General features: G+C 38.4%; 1 protein-coding gene across 6 annotated transcripts in view; it reads left to right on the top strand.

Moving 5' to 3' along the window:
- LOC121322455 (receptor tyrosine-protein kinase erbB-4-like) overlaps positions 1–24,679 on the top strand; it is a 277,382-nt gene that overhangs the window by 133,097 nt on the left and 119,606 nt on the right. For all 6 annotated transcript variants that reach the window (XM_041262471.1, XM_041262473.1, XM_041262470.1 and 3 more), the window contains exon 3: positions 19,816–20,002. In XM_041262471.1, the coding sequence (XP_041118405.1) occupies positions 19,816–20,002 (187 nt within the window). The remainder of the gene's footprint in view (positions 1–19,815; positions 20,003–24,679) is intronic.

Here is a 24,679-nt window from a genome sequence, read left to right as displayed (position 1 = left end):
GCACCCCAGTTCCTGTGTTTTCATGCATAGTTGAGTCGTTTGGCCTTGTTTCCACGTCGGAGGTATGGCTTTTTGGCCGCAAGTCTTCCATGAAGGCCACTTCTACCAGTGTCCCACCGTTTTCTGCCAATTCTGAGCTGATGGCATTGCTGGATATCTTCCGATTGTGAAGGGAAGTAAGCATTATGTGTCTTTCATCTGCTGCAGTAAGTTTCCTTGGCCGACCACTGCATCTACGGTCCTCAACGTTGCCCGTTTCTTTGTGCTTCTTCTAAAGAGCTTGGACAGCACATCTTGAAACCCCTGTCTGCCTTAAAATTTCTTCCTGGGAGAGATCTTGCTGATGCAGTATAACTACCTTGTGTCTTGTTGCTGTGCTCAGTCTCGCCATGGTGTATGACTTTTGACAGTAAACTGTCTTCAGCAACCTCACCTTGTTAGCTGAGTTTGTCTGTTCCTCACCTAGTTTTATTCCTCCTACACAGCTGTTTCTGTTTCAGTTAATGATTGTGTTTCAACCTACATATTGAATTGATGATCATTAGCACCTGTTTGGTATAATTGTTTAATCATACACCTGACTAGATGCCTACAAAATTCCTGACTTTGTGCAAGTGTACCTAGAATAATTGATGCTGTTTTGAAGGTAAAGGGTGGTCACACCAAATATGGATTTGATGTAGATTTTTCTTCTGTTCACTCACTTTGCATTTAGTTAATTGATAAATATAATCTATTAACATGTCTATTTTTGAAAGCATTCTTACTTTACAGCATTTTTTCACACCTGCCTAAAACTTTTGCACAGTACTATATATATATATATATATATATATATATATAAATATTTAAAATTTAATTTTTTAACCTGAATACAAAGTATCCTTCGGAATACAATTTAAATGTACAGTTATGTAAAACGACAGGGATGTTTTTAAAAAGTGCTTTGAAGAGAATGAAAGGAAACTAAAGTATCTCTAAGGCAAGAGAACCAGAATAATTTAATTGCTCATCAGCTAATTATACTGTAACATAGCGCTAATGTCCCTTCATCCTGACAATAGAATAGATAAATATGAAGCCACGAAACAGAATAGAGGAGTCAATGTGGCAATTGTTAGTAAGAGCAAAGCGTTTTGGGTAATTACGGTGCTTCAGCACGCAATTAACACATTGTTGTGTTCAGGCCTCATTTGTGAACTGAGCCTTTATGGTGGCAAGACACCTAGCGAGTACTTAAAGATATCAATATGTGCAATTATATATTATCTGTGTTTCGAAAGAGAAGAGAGAAGACCCTGCCCTGAGTAGAAAATTGTAGTTTTTCATTGACAATATAATTTGAAAAGAGACAAATTGATGGCATGGCTATAAATATGGAAATATTTTTTCTAAAGGTAGTGCAAGCTGGCACAATTTGTAATTACTGAAGAGCAATTTCTATTGTATTTTCATCTGTGAATTTAGTGCTCATTACATGTGAGGAGTAATGGTGGGTGACAACAGTCAGGCAGAGTGACGGCTTCCCAAAGCCAACTGCACTCAATTGTGAGAGGTGGTTTGGTGACGCTGAATAATATCCAATAGGACATTGACTTAAAGTTCCTGAGCTGTATTCAAACCCTGGCCTGCAGAGCTGAGAGGCATGAGCAGCCAGTGAAATAGTCTCCTGTGTTTGCATGTGAGCATATGGCAATTTACCAGTTTCTGTAGACGGCTACAGAAATTGAGCCTAACTAAAAAATAAAAATAAATAAATAAAACTACTGGATAAAATCCTTGCAGCTGTTAATGCATGCTGCTGTGCTGGTGGGTGGGAAGATGGTCTTATACAATGTGGATTTGGGTATTAAAAGCTGCTAGAGTACAGAGACAGTTTAATGTACAATGCAATCCCGATGAGTCAGAGCTGGCCAGACTAGTGAGATTTACAGTAGCTGCCTCAACTGAGAAATCACATAGAAAACATTTTCATATAAAAGCACCAGCTGTGAATCTGGCAATTTTATAGAAATTCTTAATCGGAGCTTTTGAACATCAATGACGTGGGGGTACTTTGAAAATCGCTCTCATGGTTAATTTTGAAAATGTACACACATTCGAAGTATTTGTTTAATATACTGTAAACAGGAAGTACTTGCAAAAGACCATTTCCCCTCCCAAGGACTCCCCAGTATCAATGCACATGAATAAATGAATGATGTGGGAGGCATACCAGATTAGATTTTATTTGGTGTTTTGTAAATTGTTGAATCCTATCTCATGACCCCCAGATCTACAGGATGGTGAAAAGAGGTGCTACATAATTTGTGTACACTTTACATGTTCTGAAATTTAACACACCCTATGCACAGTCCTGGTCCCTTTTAACCCCCCACCCCTCTCTCTCTCTCATCTCTGGGCCTGTGAAATCCAGCCACCAGCACCCCTAATTGAAGCCCATAGCCCGTTTTGTTTTAAAAAAACTGTTGCTTAGTGATCACTTTTTTCTGGCACATCATTAATCAGTGAATGATCCTAAATGGTCTCAGTCTTGTCAGCAGCAAAGAGAACCAGGCGCGCCTGTCATTGGATCACTTAAACAAAGGGTAGTGTGGCAAACAAGCGTGATGCATCACTGAAGTGATCCCAGTGTCACATCTCTGTATGATGCATGAGATTGCAGTTTGAAATTAGGAGAATATGCTGTTCATTTTGTCATGCCTTTCAACACCCTTAGAGGAAGATGAAAGTATTAAATACCTACTCAAATGTGTGAGGGTGTAATAAACTGTGTGTTTGATCATCTATCGTGTATAACGCTGTGCAGGGCCATCTTTCAAAGTTACTGTGTATAACGCTGTGCAGGGCCATCTTTCAAAGTTACTGTATATGCGTTCACATACAATCTGTTACAATACTTTTTTTTTTTTCTTCCAATCGAAAGTTACCACTGGCTGGAACATTAAATCCAATAACAACATGTTCCAAGACACCATTTAAAAATTTCATTTTTTTTTTTTTTAGTTTGTTTTTTTCTTTCGGTTTCATGACCATTACATTTTGGAAGAAAGGTAAGCACTTTATTTTATTGTCCCTGGCTGATGGTTCAAACTACTTTTTTTCTTTTTCCCAATGCTGCTTGAATAATCATAATTTAAAAGGGGATTCCAGGCATGTTGTGCTTATTGACCTCCATGTACTGATAGATACACCGCATTGTTGGTGTTTCATGGATTTGCCTTTCTGTTACTAGTAGATATAGTAAACTAAACTGAGTACCATTATTGCCTGACAATACAGTAGCAGAAAGAATGACCTCATTGGTTAATTGAGCACAAATGGTTTCTTATTAGCACACTTAACAGCCTCTGTGTGTTCACTGATGATGACTGATGATGATGATGATGATGCCTGCATCTCTGAATGATACTGCTTGCTGTGCAGGGGAAGATACAGCTGTTTTGAACTCTACTCATGCGGATCTGATATGTTTTTCATTGGTCTTTCTGGTTGCATATACTGGGAGTGGGGGGGCTCGAACGGTTACCCTCTCCAAATTGTGGACCCTAACTACTCCGGCAGCTTTTTCTGAAAGTTAGCCAACGGTAATGTAATCATGACAAGTGGTTGCATTAGCGATACAGGAAAACCTTGATTTAACACAAGAACTTGCACATATATTATTTGATTATAAAAAAAACTAAAAAAAAAAAAAAAAAAAAAATGTTACTACGAGTAACTCTTATATAATAGTAAATTTAAGAGTGTGATCTGTGACTGGCGCAAAAGCTGTTTTAATTCAGTTCTCACCCTATTAAATGATCATTTGCAATATCGAGCAAATGCGGTTTGTTTGTTTTTTTGGTGGATTTAAAAAGATGGATTTGTCATTTCTATTTGCAGTGACTGCATAATGAAGGGTTAAAAAGACACCTTGGTTCTAATGGCTTTCTTCTGCAAGTCGTTATTAGCACATTTTTTCTCTGAATGAAAAAAACACATCAATTATATACTAAAAGTAATAAGAAAAACTGTAACAACTGTACATATAGACAACATAAATTACCTGACCCCTGTGTTCGAGGCGTACAAGTTTATTATAGTAAAAGCATAGCAAAGTGCAATAAAGCACAGTGAAAGCATGGTAAAGCATAGGTGAGCATTGTGAAGCCCAGAGATGTACTGTATAGTAAAGCATATAAAAAAAAAAAACATGGTAAACCATATTAAATGCAGGTATTACCTAAGTATTACCTTTGGAAAAGCATGGAAAAAGTGCAAAATGACCATACAAAAATATGGCGGTAAAATTTGATAAGGTTAGGTACAGCAATAAAACATTTTTATTAAAGAAAAAATATATATATGGGAAGTAAACTAATACATATTTTCTGGTTCTTAAGAAATGGGTCTTCATACAGAAGTTTACTTTAACCTCTAGCAGTTTTGCCTCAAAAAGCTCAGCTTGCATCTTTCATCAGGTTAGATTAAGAAAGGACCAGAACCATCCATATGGGTACAGCTTCAGTTCCCTTTGGTGTTTGTTGTGCAAAGTGAACCACTTTAGATCAGCTAGAGGATTATGTGTTTCATCAGTCTCGGGTCATCGTCTCGTGACCCGCTCGGGTTCCAAAGTTTGCCTCAGTATGATTGTGGACTGTGACAAATGGCACAGTATAACAATGTGGACAGTGTTAGGTGCTTCTTCAATGAAGAAGCACACAAAGAATCAAGCAAACAAATTCATTCATACATACCAAAATCCTTTCATACTAGGATAGACCACAAAAGACATGTGCATGCAAAGAATAACCAGACAGACAGTTTCAATTGGAATATCAATGAATAGTGTGGCTCCTTGAATTGTACATTCAAATGAGAACTGTATTCTGAATTTGAAGGTTACCAGATACTAACTATACAAGCAGGTTGAACAGGTCCCATTGAAATTATAGTGCAGTCCTCCTCGTCTTAATTATAAGAAAAAGATGTTTCCCTGAAATCAAATAGAGAATCAAAGTGTATGACCTTGTCTTAGGTTTTAATTATTCATTATTGCAGCACCATCATTTTGTCCTGTAAGTAGAAGTGAACCCGAGCTGGAGCCAGTGAGGCACAATGAGGCACTGTAATACTGGAAATCTCTGACATGATAGTGGATTTGATGTAAATTCCCTTTTCATCCTCTTTCTATCTCTAGCTATCTCTCTCTCTCTCTCTCTCTTCCCCTCTGTGGCTATCGCGCTGATCAATGCACGAGTCTTGTCATTATTACACAATCAATAGACACAGTGTCAGGATTATTGAGTAACACTGGCCTGCAATCTCTCCCTCTCACCCTCGCTCCCCGCCTGCCTGTTCATCAGCAAGCGGCCCATCTTTCTTCTGGCCGTCACTCACAGAAACGCTTCATCAATTCACCTCGGCCCTCCCTCCTCCAGCCTTTCCATTGTCCTCCTGACAGATATACACGACACACCAGCACACTAGACCAGATAATCCCTTATTACTATAATAAACTGCTGTATAATTGGGTACAGCAACTTTGTATTGAAGTGTTACTACATTTCAATGAAGCACTACTGTAAAGCTACCACCAACATTTCAATGAAGCACTATATAAATATATATAGTATATATAATATATAGTATATATATATATATATATATATATATATCTATACAGACAGAGAGAAAGAGAGAGAGAGTTGAAAACGAGCTCAAAAAAGTTTTAAAATTAAAACCTTTTGGAAAAGCCCCTTTTCAGTTGTGTAACAACTTATGTTGAATAAAATAATCTATATGTTGTTATATATATATATATATATATATATATATATATATATATATATATATATATATAATATAATATATATATTATAACTATTGATGGCGTTTTACTTTATGTTGTTTTTATTTTTATGTTTTTGAATGTATTTTTCTTTAACGCCTTATAAATATAAGTGCAATATAAAACCATAATACCCTCTGTAGTCCCTGCCATGCACTGAAAATACCAGGGCTCTTCATAGAACTGGGACCTTGTGCCTTGTGTTTTGTTATCTCCAGGGCTCTTCATAGAACTGGGACCTTGTGCCTTGTGTTTTGTTATCTCCAGGGCTCTTCATAGAACTGGGACCTTGTGCCTTGTGTTTTGTTATCTCCAGGGCTCTTCATAGAACTGGGACCTTGTGCCTTGTGTTTTGTTATCTCCAGGGCTCTTCATAGAACTGGGACCTTGTGCCTTGTGTTTTGTTATCTCCAGGGCTCTTCATAGAACTGGGACCTTGTGCCTTGTGTTTTGTTATCTCCAGGGCTCTTCATAGAACTGGGACCTTGTGCCTTGTGTTTTGTTATCTCCAGGGCTCTTCATAGAACTGGGACCTTGTGCCTTGTGTTTTGTTATCTCCAGGGCTCTTCATAGAACTGGGACCTTGTGCCTTGTGTTTTGTTATCTCCAGGGTTGCTTTTAAGGCTGTCTGCGTATCTGTTATTTGTTTTGGATAGTAGTGGGAGGTTCAGCCTTCAGAAATCTTTTGAAATAATACTGTTAATGATTTTCAAAGAGGAAATGCTGATGACAGTTCAAATAGCCTGGTTTTTGAGTGGGTAAAACTAATTTTGACCCATTCTGATTGTGGCTGCTATAAAAAGGCCAGAGTAAAATAACCCCCAACAGACAGGTCTGGATTCAGAACTCACTTGGGCACTAGCAAACTCCAAATGTATAAAAAAACACAAGTGAACTTGGAAAGTGATTCAAATTCACGCCAGTACAAATATATCATCTTTTTTAAGTTGTGGTTTGTCAAAAGCGAGTACATATTTATTTATTTATTTATTTATTTTTTAGAACTGACTACTGGTACTACTGGTTTGTTTTTCCATTTATAAAAACCCCACTACTAAGCTTGGTAAATCTAATCCATTGTCCTGTATCCTTTAGATAGATGGTTGTTGATACAGGCAGGCAGTTTTATCACCCAGTTCTGGTCTCAATAAGAATGTCAAGAACTAACATACTAAGCCACTGTCAATATGAATGTGGGCTTCTCCAGCAGTAATTTAGGCCTAACACTCTCAAAAGCTTATTGAGGAGTGGAGTTATGAGGGACTGATTTTCCCTAGCAACCAATCCAGGATGTGGTATGCAGATTCTCTGAAGGGTGGCCAGTGTAACCAAGGCAGTAAGTGTCTGCAAGCTGGCAATGCATGACACCATCACTCTAACCTTGTGTTGCATTGCCACCTCACAGGTGGGTCTCACCAACACTCCGGAATGCTCTGGAACAAACATTTTAACTCATGGAATGGCACAGACTTTTTTAGCTGTAGTGAACTGAATTGAGTAAGAACTTTAAAGACTGAACAGAACCAGGAAACCAGGGTTTAATCATCAGTCACCACTGTACTGTACCTCACAAATAATGTCAAGAAACCTCTAGGTAGTTTTCCCTGTAGTCCCTACAGAAAGAGGGACTGGGGGAGTTACAAATGAGGATGCCAAGCACAAACATACCCTTACAGATTCCTGGCATACTTTAAAACCAGAGAACTAAAGGCACCTTTGATTGCTCCACTGTGGAACCCCTCCATGAAGCTTGTGATACACTGTTGCATTCTCTGCATTGTTACACACCCGCACATCAGAGCTGGGACCTGGACTGCATGTTCTGCTATGGTGTATTGGTTCATTCTGGACACTGTAGGTGTTGATGCTGGTCCATTTTTATAGGATCTGGTTGTATGAGGCGACTGGTTGTATTCTTTGTGTGTGCTTGTATATGTGGTGGGTGTAGCTGTTTTTTTTTTCTTTTTTTTTTTTTTTTTGGTAGGCCAGAATCCTTAAATGGATCATTTATTTACTTATTTATTTATTTTTAAGTAATTTCAGGAAAGTGTTTAATTATTACAACTGTGGGCATGCAGACCCATTGCAATCTCAAGTATGCCTTCTTCGAATTTCTTCAGGAAAGGTTGAGTGCTTCCCACTCAATAATCTCTGAATACAAAGTATCTCTTATTTGTGACAAATACCTTTGCAACAGAGGCCTATCCCATCCTGTGTAGTCAATAATGTTTCCACTTCAAACGGCATATATTTTAAAAAAGATGAAAGCACTGACCTGCAATTCTTATCTACTTGACTTTGTAGTCTCTAGTTTTGCCCCCAGAATAATTCTACTGAAAAATTGCTCATAATGAAAGAGAACTCATACAGACAATGATGTTAAACCACATGCAGAGGGAATGTGTATAGAAACATCTTAAAAGGGAAGCCATTAATTGAGAAGTATTGTAACCAGCCAAGTAAAATAAAATAAAAACGAAACACAAAATCAATAGGCATTGTACTACAGTTCATTATGCATAATGCAGCCATTAGGAGAGCAATCCAGCTGAACCAGAGTGATGCAATTAAGCCAATAAGGAGTAAGGAGTAAGGAGCTTAGAGTTCCCCCACTGTACCTCTAGTCAAAACATTTTTGACAAAGTATTTTAACTACAAGGTTAAGTGAAGTTTCTTTTAGTATTGCTACTATAACCCTTTTCAGAACCAGACCACAGTATTATCAACAATGGCAACACATTTCAACACCATTGGTATGTACTGTATCAGTGTGAAAATGGCACCACTATACCTTTGTACCTCTGCACAATTACTCTTTAATATTATTTGATTACCACTAAATATCAGTAAAGTTAAGTTGGCAGATGTTTTGGTTAGTCCTTGCATGAGTGTAAGTCTAATGGGACACATGTCATGCCCTACCATTACGCATTCTGCCCCTTCAGATGAGATGAGGTTAACACTTTTATTTGCTTGTGAGGACCAGCCTGGATCTTTTTGCATTGGTTAAAATGGCTGAGGGTTCACGGCCACCCTCTACCCTCTTGGTGTGGATCTGACCTTGCAGTGCCATGGTTAATTCCCACTCTCAATCATGCATATTTGATATTAACTGGTTTCTTACAGGTCTACATCAGATCCCAAAGCATGCCCAAGGTGTACATGTTCATCAATTCTGGGAAGTAGCTTTCCCTAAACTCATAAGAGCTTTGTACATGAGGATTCAGACCTAAAATCAGCATTATATTTGACAGGAACCCAGTGGACTAAAATATGAGTAATATGTTTGGAAACAGGGCAAATCCTCCAAAACCGAGGACTTAGAGCAGTGACGTCTGTGGTTTCTTTGGTTTAGCTGAACTCATACATGCTCAACATTGCTAAATGCTGCACTGTTGTTCTCTATTGGTGGATTATATGGCAGCATGTGCTATCATATGCAAATGAAAAATGCAGGTCTGCAATTGGAATGCAAGTGGATTACTCACGTATGCTTTCTGCCAAAAATGTGTCTCTCTGCTCATGTTGTTTTTAAATTATATTTCTTGCACTCAGCAACATAAGAGATAGTCTCAGGAGAATAATGTCACTTAGCTTTTTGAAATTTTTTGTGAATTGGCATTTTATCGATTCACAGCACAGTTTGGTTTTTGCAGGTTGTATTTATTGAACAGGATATATCTTTGTTGGTGTATTGGGTGTTATTTTTGCTTGTTTGCATTGATTTGTTACAGCTGTATTCTGTTGCTGTGGCACTCCAGGTAGGGCTGTTTTTGCATAGTAAAGCAGTATGGAATGGCAAGTGTATGGTTCTTGGATATTGCCTCACCTCAAGCGTGCTGTTTCCCTTCAAACCAGAAAAGGAGCGATATCCCACAACCACACACCCTAGAGTGCCAAAAAACAGGTTTAAAGAGAACCATCATAATGCTCTGAGATACCACCATGGCTATGACATCACATAGCCCATTGAAATGAATAGGAGACAATCCTTGCCACTGTAACATTTAAATGACTATGGTGTATCAAATGAGTTAGTAGAACAGTTCAGAATCTATGATGTTTGAGCCAGCTACTCTTGACAGTGCTGTCATTCAGCAACAGGATGTCTGATAGTGCTGACCAATAAGGAAACTGGAGGAGAGACCAGTTGTATAAGAGGCAGCCTGTTTAGTGTAATACTAATAAAATCAATGTTGTTCTCACTTTCTTGAACCCTCTTATAAATGTTTATCACAGTAAACAACATTCCATGCATTGCTTTAACATAGCTGTGATTTATGACTCTTGTCTGCACTTTCAATTTCTTTTTTTTTTACCAAGCTTTCTACAAGTAGCAATGGTTTTTCCATGGTTCAGCACAGTAAACTCTTCTAATATGTGCTATCAAGGAGTCTGCAGTCGCTTCACCTCACATCACTCTTGTGTGGATGAGTATGGAGTTCTGAAGATTCAGGGTGATAGATCTGAGTTCACCCATCTCCCACACACCGCTTCTTCTTCCCACACTGACACACGAATGAATCAATATCTGCAGTGCCTGGGTGGGGTTTCTTTAATCTTTGCTTTAATCTCAATAAACTGGTTAACAGTGCCGCAGTGGGGGGGTCGGATTCTTCCCTCCCTCGTGCTCTTTCAGAGTGAATGGTTTACTGCTCCTGTGCATTTACAAGGAAGCTAATGACTGAGTGCATCTTGCAGTACAAGAGGACTTTTACAGTATGGACAAATGATGCACTGTGCAGGAAAATGTATCACTTTGGGTGGCAGATTTCATTATTATGAGGATGATTATTATACTTATTAGTAGAGTGTGTGCTTGTGCGTGTGTGTGTGCGTGGGTGTCTGTGTGTGCATGTGTGTGCATGTGTGTACATGTGCGTGTGTGTGCGCACGTGTGTGTACATGCGTGCATGTATGTGTGTACGCGGTGTGTACGTGTCTGTGTGTGTGTGTGTGTGCATGTGTGTGCGTGCGTGTGTGTGTGTGTGTGTTTCTCTGTGTGTGTGTGTGTCAGCAGTGTGCTCGTCTGTGATTAGAAACTGGGTCTGTCTGGCTCTCAGAATGTGTGCACAGCCATTGCCATGGCCTTGCCTTATCAAGGAATGTGTGTAGCCCAAAAAAAAAAAAAAAAACAGCAGGGTGGCTACAAGGAGGCTGCAAGGATAGTAGCAGAGATAACCATGAATATTTATCACTGTATAAATAGCAGCTCTAAAATTACATGTTACAGGGACGAGGCATGACTTCTAAGCCTTTAGCCAAGTGCCATTTGTCATGAAAATAGGTTATTTAATGCTGCATGAAAGCACGGATACCCCCAAATACTGCTGACGCCAGCTGACTGAGGCAGGCAGCGTGACTGCAGGTCCTCCTGACAGACCGCCTGGGCATGGGCAGTATGTGGATATTGCTGTTTATCCTTTTGTTATGGATCACTGTCACCTGGGCCGTGAGGAAGAGGTCATATTTTACATGCAGGAACTGCTGGGGTGCTATCAGAGCTCAGACAGCTCGCAGCTACACACAGCATTATCACAAGGAGCTCAGGTAGAAGACTAAATAAGCCCAGTGAAGGGACACATTTGTCTTCTTTATGATTATTTTTTTCAGTCGAAAGTAAAATGTTTTACAACCACCCAATTGCTAGAAAATATTAAACAGTAATAAATAAATAAAAAATAGGATTTGAGTTTTTGCAATGATATCATTTTAGAATGATTGCAAACAGTATAAATTACAGCTGTACTTACTCTCAGAAATGGTGGCACTGGTAAAACTAGTGAAATGGAGGAAATGGGTTTTAAACTGTTAATAAAATGCGTCTTTTACTGCAGTGTGACAGCGGTACTGTGGGTTTTTATACAGCGAGAAAAAACAAACACATTATACAGTTTAAGAATCCTGACTCCAATACAATACAAGCAGGATATTTATTCCAGAAAAGATTTGCTACAGTATGCAAGCAGCTTGATAGCATTTCCTCAATATAAATGATTAAATTTTTCTACAAAATACATTCAAATGCAATTCTAATATTTCCCTGTGCTGTAGCTTTGAATTGGAAAATCCATTGTGCCGTTTGAAGGTCTTAGTAAATCATTGTGATAAGTAGCTACTACATGCATGAATTGGGCTGCTGAAACAGGTTGTCCTAGTGCTTTTCAAGGGCCCTGCAATTCCGAATTGCTGTGCTGGGGTGCCCAATGCTTGCAGGTACCCGCTAGGATGGCACAGATTAGAGGAGATTAGAAGATGCTTATCCTGTTTCTGTTGGCAGCTGCAGCTCCGAATCAGATGCATTATAAACCACATACTGTTCTGTGTTCTGCGTTCTCATTAGGGACACATGCCAAATGGATAATGTGCAAGTGGACACTCTCTACCTGCAATAGCCTGTCATAGCAACAGCCAGCCTTCAGGTAGAGGGAGGCTGCTCCAGCCAATGAGATCAAGGGGCTTGCATGACTGTGATATGAGAGAGATATGATGACGGTATGTCGAAGATATGCATTCCAGTGTGAAATCAGCAGCATGTTCTAGTGAAAGGGAAATCGGTAATACTTTATAAAGTATCTAATTTCACTGCAATTACTCTACAGTTGCATGTATGATTACATGGTAATTACATAGTAAATACATACCCACGTGGGTAAATACAGTGTGCTTACAAAAAATGCTCACAACTGCCAACATGTTGTAATCAAGGATGTTCTCGCATTGTAGCTACACAACGGCACATGTAGTAATTATGTTATTACAGTGCTATTACATTGTAGTTAAAGACAGGTAATGTTAGCTGTAACCAGAAAAAACTGGGGGTAATGTAAAAAATACACACTCAAAAAATGCAAGCATCAACGGGGCAAGAGCACTTGAAATAGGTGCCAATGTGGGATAATGTGGGATAAAGAAACTGAAAGTGAAGGTTTGATTATCTGATTGCAATAACAGTTTATAGGTTACTCTTCTAAATAGGTACCATACATTGATAACTTGACATTAGTTCTTTTCTTAATGTTTAAGATACACATACGTTGATAGTGTAATTTTTTGTTTTTGTCACCTCCCCTGTATATACAGTATATCATAGTTGTATATCATAGTTTTATGCCAAGAGCCCAGCTTCCAAGACCTCATAGGTGCATGCATCGGGACTAAATCAAAATTAACAGTTGAATCGCTTTGAGGTCTGTAGGAAATGTCCTTTTTTATTTTAAACCCCCAAAAGGAAGAATCTAACCATTTAATTTGTACTGTTACCTCCTCATGAAGTCTGTTACAGAAATAATGGTGACACTTGGAAATCTGTGCCTCTTGATAATAAGCTATAGCTGTAGTTAGGAATGTATTAAGAACTTATTGTGATCTCACTTGGTAGACCCCTTGGGACACACCATAAACTGCATTTTCTTGTAAAGTGTCCTGGGATGCCATGCATGAAGAGCTCATATAAAGTACACGGTGTTGTAATACAGAGCAACACAAGCAGGACCCACCACAAGCTCTATTAGTCCTACATTTTAACCAGCTTGTTTTATCCATTAATGCTCAGCAGCTATGGGGCCACAACAAGCAAACCATTTTCCAAAGACAACAGTTCCAGCACTTCCCAACCAGAGCTAAATTATTTCTCAACTGAACATATCTAGCATATTGATTTCCTGTCTAAACCATGAGAGCTACGGTCCCTACAAGTCAGGTCTGTTTTAATGATCTTCTCTCCCAAAGTTTTGAAGTGTGCACGGGTCAAACAAGGGCCAGCTCTCATGTAATTCCAGCACTATTTAGAGTGTCGTTCCACACTGAATAGCTTATGAATATGTCATTAGCCAGGGAAGTACCCTCATGCAGCTCGTTATGACATGAAACATAAAACCAAAGTTAATTCACCCATGTGGAATAAGCCACCAAAGGGGTTGACTGTGTGCAAACTCACATACTGTGCATTTGCGTAAATATTCACATGGAGATCGCAAAGCCCATGCAAATGTGTAAAAAGGACAGTGGAGGCACAGTGCCCTAGGCAAGCGATCCTCTAAAACCTCTCAAAATGTGTTTTTTGTATGTATTAGATAACTTCTATATGTATGTAAATGAGGAGTAATGGGCTGTAATACTTGAGCTGTCACTTGCACACAGTGATAGTGTCATTACATTCTCTCTCTAGTGCACTCTCAGACTGGGTCCTGAAACAGGTATAGTGTTAGTTATGCATTCAAATACACAGAGGCTCTCTATGTTCCACTTGACTGTGTTCTCACTGACAAAGTGCTCAAACGCTTTTCATTTCCCTGTCTCTCCTTCTCTCTCTGAGTTTTGGACAGTAACGATGGCATGTGCTCTGAATTACAAGCCTCTTGTTTTATTTATTGCTGCATTGCACCCAACACATTAATGACATCTAATATGTAAGGATGGTGGGGTAAATGAGGGTTTCATCTGAGAAGACCCCTTGCGATTGTATTTTTCATTTATTTTAGATAATAAAGGGGTCAATAGAAAAAACACACACACACAAAAAAAAACATTAAAGACATTTAATTAAACTATAATAAGCATAAAACAAAGTGAAATTGTTTTATTCTTAAGTAAATGCATTTTCCATCTCTTTTAACTGAATATGAATTTTATGAATGCTTTTTAGCTTACTTGACAAATAAAATGACCCTGATGATTGGATTTTGATCATTTTGGACCCCTGTAATATGTGAATATGCCCTATACAATTTGCTGAGCCATCTTTATTTGTAAGCTCCACTGATACAGCACATAAAGCACACATCCCTCTGAATAATCTGCCCTGATAAGAAAATACTAGAGTACTGTCCAAAAACATTATAGAGTCCAGCAGTACACGACAGCGCTCAGGGAAACAATAGTGCTTTTTTATGTGGGGAAATGCCCAATGTACTAAAAATAACCTTGAAAGGATGCATGTCGTTTTCGAAGATTTCTGTGGCAGATTTATGTAGAGAGTAAGAGAGAGGGGGAGAAAACCATGTATATGGATACATAGGTGGATAGACAGAGCAGGTGTGATGTCTGTATAGGTGTAAAGTTATACAACAGTCAGCTAGAATGAGCGAATCAGTTAGAGGGAGTTAAAAAAGTAATTTTGCCCTGACACAAATAGTATGTGCTATAGGATCAAAGCTAATCTAAACACAACTTGTTCCATGTGAAATTGAACACATGTGCTTCAAATGAATTTCAGTATAAACAAAGTGTTCATTCACTGCACTCTTTGATAATTGTAGCACAGTTTGGTTGTGCAGAAGTGATGTGAGAATGGTTCAGAACTGTGTGTTAAGTGTGAATTTATTTCCTGCAGATAAAATACTGTAAACTGCTGCATCGTTTGTATGCCTTTTTAAATTATTATTTAATGATCTCGGGTAATTTAATGAACTCTGCCATGGCCAAGTATATAAGAGATGATAGACATCAATTTCTGTATTCAACTACAGTCCCATAGCTTTGCATCACTGAGACTGATCACTCAGGACTGCTCAGTCACTCGGTAGGCATTTTGTTTTTGTCAGATTTCTCCTTCTTGTAACTTATTTTTATAACTCCAGAACTAACTGATGCGGTGGGATTTTCCTTTTGATTAGACGGTTGCGCAGTCCATGATTATTACCGATCCAGCGGCAGAGTAAATTCCAGCCAGTAAGTGTCAATGTGACACTTCAGTAGTAGTGAACTTGTACTGGTCTTGGAGTTCACAAAAAAACAGGAATGGGTAGATTGAAAAAACTTTGAGACTGGCCTGGATATGTGCATACTCGCAGATTCAAATGTAACCTCCTTTTAGAATGCTGATTCCTTATTAGGCACAGTTCCAAAGCATGACCTCACGTCTTTATTTGTGGGATTATGATAAAGGACTCCAGCAAAGAGTAATAAATAGCCCAGTGCATGTTCTGCAACATCTTTATTCACTTATCTTAGAGAGGCAAAGAAGATTATCCTTGCTGTTGCTAAGGCAGTGGTTCTCTCCAGACAACAGATTGAGTTTCTTCCTCAGGCACAATTATTGAAGGACATGCCTGAACTAGAAGCACGATGACATGTGCCAAGACCTTTTGCAAACTGCACACTTTCTTTTACTAAAGATTTGTGTTCAGTCATTTCACTGCTTTGAGGAAGCGAATTTAGAGATTTGCAGGTGAAAATAACCCGACATAAATTCACTACTGCATCAAATGTACAATTTCTTTCTTTCTTTCTTTCTTTCTTTCTTTCTTTCTTTCTTTCTTTCTTTCTTTCTTTCTTTCTTTCAGATTAGCTGACCCTGACTCACTCTCCCTGCTGTAAATTGTTGTAAATTGCAGGAACAAGCCTGCAGAGCAATGTCTTTAATGCACAATAAGACATCCTCTTCTGGGAGTAAGGAACATATAAAGCCCTTTCTCCTTTCATGGTCTCTTTGGATGCTGTCAGAAATCAGTAGAAAAAACAAATTTTGGAAACTGACAATCATTAGATAACAGTTTCAAATACAAAGATTTCTTAGGCAGCTGTTTGAGTGAGCCAAAGTAAAATAAACAAGTGTTTTCTCATTGAGTATTAACTCAGGGAATACAGGTTAAATTCGACACTGCTATCCTTACAGCACCTTTCAAAAAGTATCTCATAAAGATAAGGGTTGTTTTTGGGCGCTGTGTTCTTGGCATTAAAAAAACAGTTAGAGACACTGTGTAGACAATTGATATTTCCTAGTTTAGTCATTGACAGCCGGGATAAAAAGAGGATTCAAACACTGAAATACATTTCCCGTACAGTGGCTGCTATGCAAGCTGAAACCTTTGCTAATCCATTGCTGCCTCCAAATTTCAGTTAACCTTTTCAGTCCTGAATTATTTTTTGTCGAGCTAATGAATGCAAAATGAAGTTACATAATTCAAAGAGAAACTCCTATACAGAGTACACCTGAGAAACAGGACAAAGGAAATATATTTTGATAAATGGGACATTAAAGTCCTGTCAGTATTTTAAGAACTCTAAACGGTGCTGAGATAAGGTGGGACCAGAAAGGGTTACTCTCAGGAAAAGAAAGAATAATAAACGATAAGGAGATAACAGCCTTGATCATGTACACAGATTCTGTGTTACTGAACCTGTGGTCTGGCAATGCAAAAACAAACCTGTCACTCCTTGCTGTCACTGTGTCCATTTGACCTTAATAAGAGTCTTGAGGCTTCATTTATGAGTTCTGCTGGAATCTGAAACCATCTATTAGCCTCACTAAAGGGGCTGACGTGAACTTAAAAACGTAATCTGTATCTTGTATTTTATGTGTTTTTTTAAAAGTCATATATATATATATATATATATATATATATATATATATATATATATATATATATATATATATATATATATATATATATATATATATTATTTTTTTTTTTTTACTTTTTTTTTTATTTTTTTTTTTTTAAACCACTTGCCACTCATCATAGGTTTCTATGTTAAATTAACTCTTTTAATATCATTAGGAACCCTGCTTATTATCTACTTTTGAGTCGTCTGCCAAAGCTGTGCAGTTGAGGTGTACCATTTTAAATAAATTATTTAACCAATTATACTATCCCCTGATTAATAAACATGGTGTAAACCTTATCAAAAGCGGTACTGGAAGGGCGTTACTTCAGAAGTCACGCCTTCAAAATGTCTGTTAAACTGACTTTGGCTACATAACTAGCCTGATGTACTGTACACAGCTATAGCTACAAGCAAACATGTCTACTCGAAAAAGAAAAGATCTGACAGCCACTCAGAAACAAGAAATCACATCATTCACAATCACATCAGATTTCACATCAAAACATTGCAAAACAATTCGGAATGTGTTTAACGTTAGTATAGGCTAATCATTTTCACTAGCTAGCTAAGAAATTGAAAAAAACAGTAACTAACGTTAACGTTACATATAGTAACTGCAGCTGACTTTGTTGTTCCTGATTTTATTAGATTGTACTCATAGCGTTGTTTGAGTTGTTAGCTACAGTAATAATGTTATGTTACAGCAATAAACTTAAGCTTATGGTGCGGTAAGTGTTTTAGTGGACTGGTTTCCCCCTGCACTGATATAATGTCAGCTAGCTAATTAAAGTATGCAGCAATTGTTGTTGTTTGAGCTATCTAGACAAATAATTAATTTCTGCTATTGTTTAATTAAAGTAAACATTCTTTAGAAAAACCAATTTGATGTTACAGTACTGTAATATTAGTACAATATTGCAATAAAAGACGTACAGATATGGATTATATTCAGTTTTCTCTGTTTATATGAGTGCTTAAATGTCCCTTACTTTCTACTGGGTGTAAAATAGGATAACATGAGACCCTGTTTATATCCCAACCTGCATAATATCCCCAAATAACTCTGCACAGTAATGGGAATATTAAGCAGGTTACACTGTATATTCTGCTGTGCAAAAGTCTTAGACATGTTGCGTTTTTCTACTCTGATGCATTATGAGCATCAAAAATTTACTCAAAGCCTCCACTAGTGTTTTCTACTATTATAGCAACCTTGACTTGCATAAAGAAGGAAAAACATTGGACTGTAAGACCCAAAAAGCTGTCTAACATGGATGAGCAATTGTCACAAAGACGGCTGCAGTGGGTGACGTCAGACCAGAAACCGTGAACTAGGAAATAAACAACAGAGTGGTGGAGTTTGGTGAAGCTGAGCGATTGGTTTCGCTCAGCGTTTAATAATGAAACAGATAGAAAATAAAAGGTTGTAAAGACAAAACACACAGGTCACGGCACTTTCGCCAAAATAGTCAAACAAAAAACGAACTACACAGACAAACATGGTGAGCTGAAATTTAACTATTATTATTATTATTATTATTATTATTATTATTATTATTATTAGTATTATTATTATTATTATTACCTCTGTCTCCAATCCCGTTCTCCACTCACCGAACACACAACCATGAGTGAGTGAAAACATGTTGCTTTTATGCAGCTGTACCGAGACTCGATTGCTAATCAATCATACAACTGCACGTGAATTAATAAAGTGCAATTCCCCGTGCTCACATATTATTACATTTTACCTACACATGAAGTGCTGTGCAATCCTCGTGCCTAAAGACAAATATACATTTTAAACAACTAGTGTTCCACAGACCTATTTATATCCCGTGTACCAATGACTATACACCAACATTAACACACAATACGCAACACATAACACTGAAAAACACACAGGGACGGGCAACATTGCCACAGTAATACTTGAAAATAATATCCTAGAAAGAAGACAAATGTTGAATTGACACCAGAACTGGCAGAAGGCACAGGTGTCGTTGTCTATCATCAACAATACAAAGGTCACTGTTGAAATCAGGACTTAAAGGATGTGTTGCAGTAAGAATACCTCTGTTAAAAAAAAGGTAAACAAGACTAAAAGGCTAAAATATGCACAATAACAGATAAATTGGACTATGGAACAATGGTCAAAGGTGCTTTGGACTGTTGATGGATGGACAACAACACCTGTGCCTTCTGCCAGTTCTGAACACAGTGTGTGCCTGTTGGCATGGAATTCATCAGAAACCTTCAAAGAGAACCCCTGATAAAGTGACTGTAGGGATCATTGACAAGAAGGAGTCTATTTACTTCACTCTACATTCACAGCACAATTAATCATGTCCCTTATAAATATATTCTCCACAATTACAACATTAGTATCCAGATTGATAAGCAGCCAGGGAATAAGTTATATTTCCTGAACCCAAGGACAATTATCAAGCAGGAACGCTCGCTATAATAATACTGAAAACTAATACTAATGATTATAGGCCATTTTTGAATGGCTAATGAAAGTCCTTTTTATTTTCATTCCCAGTGACGACTAACCAAATGCATGTTTGTTTTTCCTTTGAAATGGGCAGCTACTGTATGTAGAGATATAATTACTTGTTTGATTGTTTGTCTGCTGTGCTTTCTTGCAGTCTATTCGGGAAGTGACAGGCTACGTGCTGGTAGCCCTGAACCAGTTTGAGTACCTGCCGCTGGAGAACCTGCGCATCATCCGCGGAACCAAGCTGTACGAGGAACGCTACGCGCTCGCCATCTTCCTCAACTACCGGAAAGACGGCAACTTTGGGCTGCGTGAGCTGGGCCTTAGGAACCTGACAGGTGATTCAGTGAGCCAGGGGGCCTGCAGGGGGCAGTAGAGTCAGACAAATCCATACATTCCAATCCAGAGGACCAATGCATGGAAGGTTAATGTAACATGTGATACACTGCTGTTACAAATTCTGTCTGTTAAAAGCTCTAAAACCACAAATGCCTGCCTTTTTTGCATTGTGGGTGCACAGTGTTGTTGATTGATACTACCCTTAAAGCATTATAAAGGTGCAGGGAAATTATGGTTAAGCTTAGGCAAGCATGGTAAATCACAAATACATAAAAAAGTAGTGTTAAAAGCAGGGATAAATAAATGATAAACATTTGTTTTAAAAAGTATTAAAAAAGAACTCCCTGGCGGCTGTTAAATTGCTGCAGCCACAGTGTCACCAGGGTGTCTTCAAGCAAACGAGACACCTGCATCTGATTTGCCAGCCCAGTGCCTCTAAAACTTGCGCATTAGCGGTGGAAATTGTGGTTTCCCGCTAAGATAATTGCTTCCTTGAAGAAACTAGAAGGTATACAAGTTAGGAAAGAGGAAACTGGCAGCTGTAAATAACAGTTTTATGTACTTTTAGGGCTTAGTAATATTACTGTCTGTAAAATATCAAAGCTCGTGCTTTTTAGCGGACTCCCCTGACAGCCTCTTTGAAGAGATAGAGTGAGTCAACATACCTGGTGTTTAAGAAAATAAGAACATAAGAAAGTTTACAAATGAGAGGAGGCCATTCGGCCCATCTTGCTCGTTTGGTTGTTAGTAGCTTATTGTTCCCAGAATCTCATCAAGCAGCTTCTTGAAGGATCCCAGGGTGTCAGCTTCAACAACATTACTGGGGAGTTGATTCCAAACCCTAACGATTCTCTGTGTAAAACAGTGCCTCCTATTTTCTGTTGTGAATGTCCCTTTGTCTAATCTCCATTTGTGACCCCTGGTCCTTGTTTCTTTTTTCAGGTCGAAAAAGTCCCTTGGGTTTACATTGTCAATACCTTTTAGAATTTTGAAGGCTTGAATTAGGTCGCCGCGTAGTCTTCTTTGTTCAAGACTGAACAGATTAAATTCTTTTAGCCTGTCTGCATATGACATGCCTTTTAAGCCCGGAATAATTCTGGTCGCTCTTCTTTGCACTCTTTCTAGAGCAGCAATATCTTTTTTATAGCGAGGTGACCAGAACTGAACACAGTATTCAAGATGAGGTCTTACTAGTGCATTGTACAGTTTTAACATTACTTCCCTTGATTTAAATTCAACACTTTTCACAATGTATCCGAGCATCTTGTTAGCCTTTTTATAGCTTCCCCACATTGTCTAGATGAAGACATTTCTGAGTCAACAAAAACTCCTAGGTCTTTTTCATAGATTCCTTCTCCAATTTCAGTATCTCCCATATGATATTTATAATGTACATTTTTATTTCCTGCGTGCAGTACCTTACACTTTTCTCTATTAAATGTCATTTGCCATGTGTCTGCCCAGTTCTGAATCTTTTCTAGATCATTTTGAATGACCTTTGCTGCTGCAACAGTGTTTGCCACTCCTCCTATTTTTGTGTCGTCTGCAAATTTAACAATTACTATACCAGAATCAAAATCAATTATGTAGATTAGGAATAGCAGAGGACCTAATACTGATCCCTGTGGTACTCCACTGGTTACCTCACTCCATTCTGAGGTTTTTCCTCTAATCAGTACTTTCTGTTAGTATGTAGCTCTTGGAGGGTACAGAGGCTTGGAAATCTTGCTGTATGCCTTGTGTTTGAAGTCTGGAAACAGCCACAGGGGCTGTCCTTCACACAGCTCCTCCTGCCTCTGAGCTGCAGGACTGACAGGGAGGAGAGAGCAGCATGGCAATCCTCCTGTCCTTCACACAGCCCCTCTTGCCTCTGAACGGCAGGACTGCACTGACAGGGAGGAGAGAGCAGCGTGGCAATCCTCCTGTCCTTTGCACAGCCCCTCCTGCCTCTGAACTGCAGGACTGCTCTGACAGGGAGGAGAGAGCAGCGTGGCAATCCTCCTGTCCTTTACACAGCTCTCCTGAGCTGCAGGACTGCACTGACAGGGAGGAGAAAGCAACTACTTCCCGTCCCCTGGCGGGCAGCTGAAACACAGATTCCACCATCAATCTGAACACCAGTGGAATGGTACTAAGCCTCTAATTAACTAGTGGATTAATGTCCAATATTGCATTTGGTATGGATTAAAAACCTATATGTTCTTCTACATTAGCCTACTATATATAATTGCAGTTTTTCATTCAGTAATAGTTTATATGAAGAAATCTTGTGTTGATCACAAATAGTTTTATTTCCTAAGTATGTTTTACTGTGTATTTAAAAGTATACTCAATCAAGTATATTATATTCATTTTGTAAAAGAGAACTGGGCATGCACTACCATGTAATTACGTTGTTATAATTGGACAAGTATAAGAGCAGGGGCCACTGGTATGTATGTGTGTGCGTGTGCGTGTGTGCGTGTGCGTGTGTCTGTGTGTAATACACGATTCACTGTGACTGACTGCTGTACTCTGTCCTTCAATTTTGATAAAAGACTTCCCTACAACAGCAGTGGGGAAAAAAAGCCCATTTATTTTATGTACAGTAAATAAAACTGAAAAAGTTTTCAAGACAGAAATCTAAGGTAATTGTTTTTCCAGTGGCACCAGAAAAACAAATAAACACTGTAGTGGACAGGAAACTGGCAGCCATAAATATAGCCTCTTAATGTACTTTTTAGGGCTTAACAAAGCAGCTGTATTGAGTTACTTGTGCTCTGATGACACCACAGTTACAAATTCCCAGCTTGTTAAAGCCTTTATTAGTATTTTTAGTTTTATTAAATTGTAAACAATGCCTAAAAGGAGAGTCAGTGGGAGTCAACATACTATGTTTCCACAGTATACTATGGTCTGTTAAATAATACCTAAGCTAAACAGTCACACAGAGACTTGGTAGTAGAAGACCACAAATAAACTATATAATAATGATAGGGGTGATTAATACTGCTGTAAAAAGCCAGTTGCACTTTATTGAACTGCAGAGAAAATGTATGCAATAGAGAACTTCCAGCGTGTGACTTTCCCAGACACAATGTGCTTTTGTGGAAACGGTATAGAGTAGCCAGTGACATACTGTACAGCTCAGACGTAGGTCTGGGAGCAGTGCAACTCTTTCCTGGTTGGCTGTGTTCCTAGTTATCTGCTATGTTAGCTGCCCTCTGCTTGCTATCCAGTGGCAGACGTGTGGATAGTATGCAGCTAACAATATTCAATATTTTGTGTAACTAGTAGTTCAGCAAATGCACTTACATAGAGACCCAGTCCTCATAACAGTTGTAGTTTATGGCACTTTAAAGGCATGATTTAACTATTACTTTTCATTTTATATGAATTAGACCCTGAAGTTTTGATATTGGGCTTGTTAATGTTAATCCTACAAAACTAGTAAGAACATCACAGAATGTTGATTCAAAGGTTATTCTGAGCAGCTTGCTTCTCTGTTCAGTTCAATGGGCTGAGATGCATTGCACCAGGCATAACAAAATTGCAAACATAATAAAAATGATGTTAGTCAAGACCTGCAAATTCAGTTCCTTAATGACCTTGTTTCAGGTTAGACTCGTTTTCAAGCATGTCTGAAATTGCAGAAGATCACATGATGCTGTCTGAGTAGTGAAAGGAGGCTATGTAAATGCACCGCCCAAACATTAGCATAAAATCAGCCCAGCACCCTGGAGCCCCACAGTCTCAGAAACACCTAAAGCGATGCTGAGGCTTCGAAAAGGCTGTAGCCCGGTTTATTAGTAGTCTGTCCTGGAAGAGGGCCAGTGCAGCCAGCCTAGCCAGCAGAGAAGACTGGACGGGAGGGGGTGGGGGGTTACATCCAAGAGCAAGACATTCAGGATCCCGGAAGCCTATAAAACATTAAAAATTATTACTAAAAATCGGCTTTGGTTCAAAAATAGCCTAAATGTGTCAGGTTGATAGTAAGTTTTTTTTTTTTATATTTTTTTTATTTTTCCTGCCACATTTGCAGGATGTAAATTGTAAATTAAGTGAAATCAACCATTCTTAGTGGTTGTTCATGCCACGTTATTCCTGCTGATATCAAGCACTCATAAGCCAGTGAGTAATGTATTACAGTCGTGCACATTTAACACCATGAGGCTGCTTCAGGAATACTCTCTTGGGTCCTAACCTGTGCAGTGGATCATGCTGCTTCCAAGCAATAATGTGCACTACAGTTAGCTAGAGAAAAACAAAACTGAAGTGCAATTTACTAATAAAGATTGCAAAATGAATTGTCTAAAAGTGTTATTAGACAGATCATCCTAAAGCAGTTTCTTAATACTGTGTAATTAACAGTAATAAGTAACAACAATAACAAGTCATTTTTAATTGGCAATCATTGCAATGGATCCCACCAAAGCAGACAAGGATTTAACAGATTCCTTTACCAATATTATTTAAACATTTTGAGCCTTTTAAACATTTTAAGGTGTACACACATCATCATAACAAAACAGAAGAAATTTCAGAAAGGAAATATCTCCTCTATTTTGTCCTTCCACCCCTGAATCTAAGGATCTCTGAATTGAGGGATGTGCGTTTTATGAAAAGCTCAAAGTCTCATTTCCCTCCAGTTATACAGAGTGGTTTACCCCAATCCATGCATGTAATTGAGCTCATTA

Source organism: Polyodon spathula, chromosome 10 (genome assembly GCF_017654505.1).
Source record: "Polyodon spathula isolate WHYD16114869_AA chromosome 10, ASM1765450v1, whole genome shotgun sequence".
In the NCBI taxonomy this organism is placed as follows: Eukaryota; Metazoa; Chordata; class Actinopteri; order Acipenseriformes; family Polyodontidae; genus Polyodon; species Polyodon spathula.
Note: the sequence above shows the minus strand (reverse complement) of the source record. Positions and strands in the feature narration are given on the sequence as shown.